Genomic DNA, 9,578 nt, shown 5'->3' with positions numbered 1-9,578 from the left:
TTCAAATAATTGATGTATATGTTTGTAGTGATGGTGATAAAAAGTTCTATCTTGAGCAAATTCAAAAATAGAAATGGCACTTTTCTATCTGCAGAAAAGTGAAAGTTATTTATGGCATTTAGGATCGTGTATGATGGAATGGGAGAGACCAAACAGAGCAGAAGATTGCTTCCACTTTTTGTGAGTAACAAATAAATAGTGGAAGTAAATGTTAGAAGAAATAGAAGTAAATAAGCACTGCTGAAAAGAGCAGAAACTTTGATAGCAGCCTGTGACCCCTGACAGTCCCTCAGCTGGGCAGCATCATCCTATTACAGGATTTGGGCTCAAACCATCCATTACAGCAGGGCTGGAAACAGAAGCCAAGGAAGTTTCAGTCCCATTTATTTTAATCTCCATTGTAAAGGGATTTATACTAATGGAACACAATTACATTAGCCCACGAGATTTTAGAAGAGGACTGATATATAATTCCATTCTATATCGTTTGTAGTTGTCTAACTAATTAGCAATTATAAATAATTCCCTTTGGATTAATTGCTTAGATAGCATTCAGAATATAAATCTTTCCACATAACATTTATATTATTCAGACTGAAAAACCTACTTTGATTTTATCCTTGGCTGACTTTGAACCCAGGTCACTGAACCAAAGCAGGATAAATCATCTATTCCTATCCAACTCTTACTCCAGGCTTATGTCGTTTACACAAAGCATTCTGCATTCTTTGATTTGGACTTGATCTTAGTCCTAATTACCTAGGAGTCATTTTTCGCAAAAATAAAAAGTATTGCTTAGAAATAGATAAATGAAATTTGGTTTTGCCACTGAAATATCAGAGATCTCTTAAATGTTCTATGAAAATGCACTAAAATTGTATTTATGAAGACATTACCAAGGTATAAGATTCTTGACCACCCTGTGTGGCTCTCTCTTAACTCCCTGTTTGGATAGTTTAAATTAGAATTCATTACATCCACGTCCTAATTTTCATAACAAAATCCTTCAGGAGGATAATACATCATCTATGCAGCCAACCAGGAGCTTTGAGATCATGTAGGTGATACCCTATCACTATTTGGGAAATAAAGGAGCTAAATTATATCCATCTGCTCTTTACTAAAGAGCCTCCAACTGTGGAAAGATGCTGCCACAACCTTTCTTTATACAAAGGCCAAAAAATTCAGAAGGCAGTTTTGCGAAGGGCTTGGATAGAAACTGAAAGGTGCTGTTCTTTAAAGCTCTTTTTTAATTTTAACTGGCTCCACAGATGTGCTAAAGCCTGGCCTGCGTTGGCATGGGAGCTGCAGGGAGCACTGGGCTGCTCCTTGGGGAAAGCTCAGACCCTGAGAGGGGTCAGGGTCAGGAGAGGAGGGGACCAGAGACCCCCAGAGACCCAGGAGGGGACCAGAGACCCCCAGAGACCCAGGAGGGGACCAGAGACCCCCAGAGACCCAGGAGGGACCAGAGACACCCAGAGACCCAGGAGGGACCAGAGACACCCAGAGACCCAGGAGGGACCAGAGACACCCAGAGACCCAGGAGGGACCAGAGACCCCCAGAGACCCAGGATGGGGACCAGAGACACCCAGAGACCCAGGAGGGACCAGAGACACCCAGAGACCCAGGATGGGGACCAGAGACACCCAGAGACCCAGGATGGGGACCAGAGACACCCAGAGACCCAGGAGGGGACCAGAGACACCCAGAGACCCAGGAGGGACCAGAGACACCTAGAGACCCAGGAGGGACCAGAGACACCCAGAGACCCAGGAGGGGACCAGAGACCCCAGAGACCCAGGAGGGACCAGAGATACCCATGGGGTGACAGACTGCACCATCCTCTCCATCCTCAGCCTCACTTCTAGCTTGCTTCCCCCCTCTGAAGCTTCACTGGTGTGGAGGTACCACTGAATTGGAGGAGCCAAAAAGCAAACCCAGCACAGAGTAAAAGTCCAAGCAAGCCTGCTGCAAAAACAATATGATAAAATCAGCAGTAAAGAAGCAGAAGGAGGCCATACAGACAAGTGATTTCCAGGTGCTTTAGCAATCCTTATTTCTAACCTGGTTTTCTAAGCTGCCCTGTGATTGCATGGAGCAGATCACATACAAATAATTGCTGTGTTTTTGGAGTGTTCATGTCCCAGTTCCACCAGAAACCCTGATGGGGCTGCTCAGACTCGGCAGCTGTCAGAAAAGGAGCAGGTATGGGATGTGCTCCAGGGCTGGCACACTGCAGTCTCTGCTCCCTGCCTGCCTGGGTGCTTGCGAGTTCTAAGGAAAAAATAACAATATAGCTGAAACAAACACAACTGCTGTGGTGTATTTCACATGGAAAATGAGGGGTTTGTGGCTCAATAATAAAATACCGTGGAAGTGGTGGAGGAAAACATGCATCGTAACTGCTACAGAGATTAACAATGTCTGCAAATTGCCTCAAAGAAACCCAGGGTTTGTTTTCCAAACATTTGCATTGAGGAAAATACATTACCCAATTAAGATGAAAGGGATAACAATCTCAGTGAATTGTTATTGTAGAAAATAAAGAATATTGCAGTAATGGAACTTAATTTTATCATTATATGTATTTAAATTGCCTTTTATATACAACCATATATTTATTTGAAATAGATTTAAATGCAAACATAAACATGTTGTAACAGTTTCCAAAGCTTTAAAATCAGAAAGAAAATAACGTTAATGAAATATTCAATTCTTTTTATTGTTAGGAAAATCTGAAAATGATCTATCATTTCTAAGTTACAATTCCTGTTGCCTCTAATTCAGTCCTTTATAGCCTGAATGCATTATTGGCATAGGATGAGATCTTGGGGGGAAAGGAAATTGTCATTCCTGAAAAGGGGAGGGGAAGGAGGGCGTGTATGTAATGTGTAGAAACAAATTTTTTTCATTTGTAGAAAATCCAATGTATTTCCAGGCCATGACTAGGATGGAAACAAATCCAAAAGATTTGGCATCTCAAAAGAATGGTGAGTATGTCCTCCATATCTTTGATGATCGTTAGGTCTTGCTGTGTTTTACACAATGCCTAGTTTAATTTTGTTTTCTTGTGATTGTTTCTTGTTTCCTGGTTGATCCCAGTCTCCAGGCCACTGAGAACCCAGTAAACACCAAAAGAGCAGAAGAGTTTCAATACAGAAGTCTGGCTACACCCAGTGTGAACCCAAAGCACCTCAGTGTGGCTTTGTATTTCCTTTAAATGCTGTTGGAAGCACTCTGGCCCGTGGAGAGGAGGGTCCCGGGCTGGTGTCAGATGCTGGGCTGGAAAATGAATCTGCAGGATCCAGGGCTGATGTTGGGCTGGAAAATGAAGCTGCCAAAACCCCCAGGACCAAGGAGCTAAAGCTGGCTCCAGGCATGTGGTGAGTGAGCAATGAAGGATCTGAGCCCTGCTGTCCAAAAACTGCTTTCCTAAAATAATCTCTGTTCAAGTTGTGTAAGTTCTGAGACTTCACCATAAACCAGTTTTCAAATTTCTTTTTTGTTCTTAAAGAGCTGCAAGATTTTTTCAGTTTCCTTTAAGTATTTTTTTCTGAATAAGAACATCTTCAGTTTTTTAAAAGCACTCTTTGCTGACTGAGGTTGAAGCTATGATTTATGAAAATATCAGTGTGAGGCTGCAATTTATATAGAAATTGTTAAATCTAACTCACCTCCTGTGATTCTATGCAGCAGTAACACAGTACATGCATATTAAATACATATATATTTATATATGCACATATAAATGAGACATCTCTCGTGTTTCTGAAGAGCACAGGTGAACCAACATTAAACCTGTAAAATGCAATTATTCAGTGCTCAAGAAAATGACCAGCTACTCAATCTTTTTCATTTTTCATGTGTTGCCATTCTTGAGTGTTTGGGGACAATGCAATCAAATTGTTTTTGCTGCTTACTGCATGAAAACTCTGCTAAGAATGCAGCTGCCTCTGTATATGATATATTGACAGGTTTTCTTCTAATTTTCCAATGTAATTTTTCATAAAACATTAACAGTTTTTCTCTACCCAAAAGACCTGCTTTCCCCCAAGGCATATTTTTCAATAACTGCTGTCAGCTATCAATATTTCCAAGCATTAGAGACATTTCTGGACAAGGTCTTTTGGAATGTGAGATATCATTCAATTCTTTTATCTACTTATTTCCAAAGTCTGCCTTTTCTTAACAAAAGCTATGTTACCTCATTAAAGATATCTTATTTATTCAGGTGTCTGCTAACAAAGGGGGGTTTATTACAAATTCTGCCAGTTTGTGGGTAAGGAAACCAGGTTTATTTGCTGTATTTTTCATATCTCTGCCACAGTTGTCTTTGTGGAAAATTGGTGTCATATTTGCCCCTGGCATTGAAATATCTTTGTCTGTTATTGAGACAGTTTTGAGTTAAATTGCAGTGAATAATTCAACTGTTTCATGCTTGAATTCTTTTAGAACTCCTGTGTAAAATACTATCCAGAGTTAGAGATTACTCTTAAAAATTCTGCTGAATTTGCTCTGCAGCATCTTCTACCAGGACTTGAGTTTATGATGGATCTCCATTGTATTCTCTATTTCCATGCCAGAATTTTTCATGTTATTCCCTTAGGGATGAATTCAGTTCTTTGAAGGATACTTTAATTTATTCATTGCACCTTTTTGATTTCTTTAACCACAATGGAATTAACAAGCTTTAGTTATTTTGTGTGGAGGTGGCCATCTCATTTTACTGGAGCTTCTGGGGTGATTTGATGGTTCCTCCTCAAATTTCCTCATGATCAGTGTGAATTTCTTTTAGAATTCATGTGACTGCTGCTTACTCCAGAAAATATTCCTAAACAGACTCAAGTAAATTCTAATAAGTGATTTTAAATAACAAAAATATCCTAGCAGAGTATCTTTGTCAGCCTTGCAAATCTTGTTTTGGTAGGTGGAAGGGCTGAAAAATGTTCCTGTTTCTCCTGGGGTTTTGATTTTTTTTCTTCATTACAAACCTGGACCATGTTCATTCTCAGTTTGAGCCTGCAGAAAGCTTTGGATTTGAATGCACTTCCTGGGGATGTTTTTTGTTTATTCAGTGGGGCATCACGTGAGTGTTGTGGAGAGGGATGCAATAGAATTGGTGAAACCAGGACCTGATACTGGTTTTTATGTTTTATGTTCCTGTATTTTTTTTTTTTAGTGATATGGTTAAAGTTACCATAATTCTTGAGTAACTCTGTGGTTTACCCAAATAAATAAGGGGAAGGAGCTGGTGAACTGAGGTTCCTTGAGGTGGAAAATCTAATTAAATCTCTATTGCTTGATTAGCTATCACTCTGAAACAAAAAATAGAAATTTTTATCTGATATAATGCAGCATGATGTCATCAGAACTCTCTCTGCAATTAACCACAAGATGATTATAATTAGGGAGAAAAACAGGATACAAGAAATAGGAGTTATATATGATACAAATGAAATATGCATCAAGCTTAGCTAACACTAAAAACTGCTCAAAGAGAGAGTTTATTCACTATTTTCCCAGATCAATATCCTACTTCACAGTAATATAACAGCAGCTGTTTCATAGGAATATCCTCATCAAAATTCTGACAGCAGTAATTTTAAAAAAATGCTTGAATTATTATTTCTTGGGTGCTCATCATAAAAATGGCACATTTTTTCTGTGTGGGATACCATGCCTGTAATGCAGAATGTGAGGTGTGGAGCAGCTCAGTCTGAAGCAGAATCTCAGGAAAATCCTGTAAGAGCCTTTCAACAGCAATTTGGGAGAACTGATCAGAGTTACAGACTGCAATGCCCCAGGCTGAGACAAAAGCAGAGAGCACAGTCCTTGCTGCACAATTCCTTGGTCAGAGCAAGGAATGATTCCTAATCGGAGGAGATGATTCCTAATCCTTTGTACCTGTGGGACTGGGTGTCAGATTTGGAAAGTTTCTCCATCAGCATCCTGCAATGAGCACAAATAAATAAGGGAAAGGAGCTGGTCAGCTGAGGTTGCTTGAGGTGGCACCACACCACACCACTTCCATTGTTTGCACTGCAGATCAGGCTCTGATTTGAATTTGTGCAGGAATGAATTTCTGGGATAGCAGACTCCCCTCTTTGCATAATGCATGTTGATAAAACAAAAACATCCCTTTTGTCCTTCTTCAGGAAATTAAGATTTTTAAGGAATAGTTATTACTGCCCCAAAGGAAAATACCAATGTGGTGAGGTAACTTGATGGGAATGTGATACCAATGTGAAGCTCTGTCTTTTGGTGATGAGCCACATTGTCATTTTATCTCCAAATTCTGCATTATGACAGGTACAATGCTCAGTATTTGCCACTAAGCAGTGGTTTAATATGTATATAACATCCTATGTCAGCTCTGGGGTATATTTTAAAGAAGAGAATCACAGAATTCTCATGAGGAAACATTTGCTGTTTTGTGTTTTCACCGGTTTCAGTCATGTTCTGTGTTTTCCAGAGGATAGTTTTCAAACCTGTCAGCTATGGGAACTTTAATTTAAAAACATTAATTCAAGTCATCTATGCTGTCTGCTGCTTCTACATTCATTTGATAGAGCTTTTAGCTGTATCACCGAATTGTTGGTTTCCTCTTTAACGTACTTAGAATGTATTATTGCATTAATGTTCTTCATGGAACATTGCAAAACACTCACTTACATTATTTTGCTAATGCTAAGCAAGGGTTGTTGCATTATTAAACACCAGAGGCTTGGCAAATTGCTGCAAACGTGAGTTTAAAGCACATTCTTCAGGTGCCTGAATGTTTATGTATCATGACAATAACACAGACATTTATAGTCATGCAACATTGCCAGCAGAGTGTAATGTAAGTTCAGATATTAGTGCAGTTCAAAGTCATATTTAGTTTCAGCTTTATTCTAATTTGTGATACAAAATCTCATCCCCAAATGAGCTCAATCAAATACATGACCTGCAGAAATTGTAACTGCTTTTGTAAAGCTCAAGCTGACTCCACAAATGCTGCAGTTCTTTTTGGCCTGGAGTTCAGATCCACTGGAAAACTCCACATCTTTTTTCTTTTGCATGAGAGATTCTGCCTTTCCTCTGATCCTTCCCGTCTTTATCTTTACACATCAGGAAAATCAACTCCATATTTTCCTCAGCTGTTTTTTCTAATTCTTATTGCTATTTCTTCTCTCCTCCAGTTTATTCCAGTAGCCAATATCTTTTCAAAGATCTTTTTTTCCAGCCTGGGTAGGGCATTCTGGATCTGCCAGTAGTGTTGTGTTTACCAGAGTAATTTATCTCTTGTGTCCTAAACCCAGCATCATTCTGGGGTAGCACATCCCACAGTATTTCCCCTTTATTCTGCTGTCACACCACTGACTCCCATTTCTTGGTGATGAATTCAGGAGTAAAATCTCCCAGTGCTGTTCTCCCACACAGATAATGACTCCCCATTTTATATTTTCATTACCCCAAAGAAACAATTGAACAACAGTATTTGGCAATGCTAAAAATGTCATGCAGGGAAATGGAGAACACAATAAACAAAACCTCTTGCATGGTTTTAGCAAGAGGAAATGTCAATAAATAGTGCAGCCATGCTGGTTGCCACCTTTAATCAGGTTTGAGGCCTTCAGCACAACCTTTTAGACAGGTGTGCTTTTAAAAAAGGTGTTTCATAGCATTTTACAGACTCAAAAATATGATGCTATGGAAATTGATATATACGCTAATAAAATTCTTAATTAGATGATACATACATTACTTTAAAGTGGTTTTTTTTTCTTTAAAGGTAGTGTTGCATTTTTAAGTAGCAGTATTTAGGCAAAATACTCTTGTCTAACATTCTCTTTATAATCCTACATCATAAAACTGTTGTGTTCAAAAGATTGTAGTAATCATGGAATATTTTCTAAAGTTATAATTAGCTGCACAAAAACTCTTGGCTGCAATCTATTTAGGGTATCTCTAGCCCCAAAAGTTTAATGTTTCAGTGTTAGCCAGAATAGAAAATCCTCTACAGAACTGTATTGTAAATGGGTAATAATTAGATGTTGAACAGCACTGCTAAAGAGAAAAGCTGATGACAACCAGAGATTGGGTCTAATTGAAGGAAAAGAAAACCCAAATGTAAATTATATAAGGTCAAAAAGTGATAAACCTTGGATTTGATAACAGAAAAATATCTGTAACTATCCTGCAAGAACTCTTGAACCCATCTTCATGATTTAAGAAACCATGCATGGCCACCTTTAAAAAAAATAGCCATAACTATAGAGGGAATCTAGCTGGAAAAGAGGTAAGCAGAAAATAAATTTGGAAATCAAGGGCACCCTTTTCCAGGTTTTCTTCATGCAAAATACTCAGGAATGGATCCCAGAGTGCTGCAAAAATTCCAGAGGTTCAGCAGCCAGATGTGGATCATAGAGAACACCCATTCCTCTACAGGTAAAACAGCTGCAACCACTGGCTGATGAAAAAGAACCAAAAATATGGTTCCTGACAGTATTGGGTCACTAAATTAGGTTTCCAAATAATCAGCCATTACAGTTTCATGTGATAATTACGAATTATATAGTAATTAATAACAGACTGCAGCAAAGGGGTCACTGCCTTGTATAACCCACGCTGTGCTTTGTGGGAAGCCCAGTGATGGCAAGTTCCAGTTAAAAGCTCATCAAGATAACAGCCTTGACCACAAAGTGCTGTGGCTGCTCTGCATTGATCACTCACTGCAGTGGTTTTGGTTTGTTAATTTGAGATTTTATTAATTTTGAGATTTTTTGGTTAACGAGTGTGATGGGTTTAGTGTTGGTTAATTATTAGTATATTTGCTTCTTGTTGTGAGGTAGGATTAGGAGAAAGGTAAAGTAGGCTTAAAACTTTAAAAGGGTATAAAGAAAAAAATATTAACAGTAATTAAAAGAGTAATAAGAATTAGAATAAAACTTTTGGAACACTTTTTTTCTCCCTGTAAATTTTACTTTCCACTGACAATGTAAAGAACCAAAACCTAAAATTTTAGTTAGTTTAGTCTTTCATTTTTAACGTGTGTTTTTCACAGAAGAGTGTACAGCTTTTTAGTGGTTAAAAGCTTTGTATTACTTCTGTAAATGCATCTCATGCAAAACCAGGACACTGAGCTGTGTGGAGGCAGAGAAGGGGTGGCAGAGGCATTTTCCAGGTGCCGGTGGCATTGTGTATGGAACAGGGACATGGCCAGGACAGCACCTGAGAGAGCTCACAGAGCAGGGCAGGCCAGAGTCTGCATGGAAACCTGGAAAAACATCACTGATCCAGCCAGGTGAAAGTGGGATAAAAGCGAGGCACTGGAAATAAAGGATAAATTAAATGTCACATACAGACAGGTAGTGTCACACAAATCCACCCACACAAGTAAAAACCTCCACAGAAAACCACTGTATTTGAGTATTTTCAATCAGGCCACAGGCTCTGTTAATTCCTTCTTTTACCACATATGCAGGGCAAACAAAAATAATTTGATGGGGAAAAAAATATAAAAGTATGGTTTACATGAAATCTAGTGAGTACCAAGCTTAGAAAAACTGAGAGCAAGGGAAAGAAAATGGGATTT

At 38.8% G+C, this 9,578-nt stretch overlaps 1 protein-coding gene across 1 annotated transcript; it reads left to right on the top strand.

Moving 5' to 3' along the window:
• The first annotated feature begins 1,298 nt into the window (after positions 1-1,298).
• Positions 1,299-1,829, top strand: LOC128945657 (proline-rich proteoglycan 2-like). The gene has a single exon (XM_054289443.1). The coding sequence runs from the start codon at positions 1,299-1,301 to the stop codon at positions 1,827-1,829; it is 531 nt and encodes a 176-aa protein (XP_054145418.1).
• Positions 1,830-9,578: the final 7,749 nt, after the last annotated feature.

The sequence above is a fragment of the Melozone crissalis genome, unplaced genomic scaffold (assembly GCF_028551555.1).
Source record: "Melozone crissalis strain CALT ecotype California unplaced genomic scaffold, PUWL_Pcris_2 ptg000068l_1, whole genome shotgun sequence".
NCBI lineage: Eukaryota > Metazoa > Chordata > Aves > Passeriformes > Passerellidae > Melozone > Melozone crissalis.
This window is presented reverse-complemented; position numbering and strand designations above follow the sequence as displayed.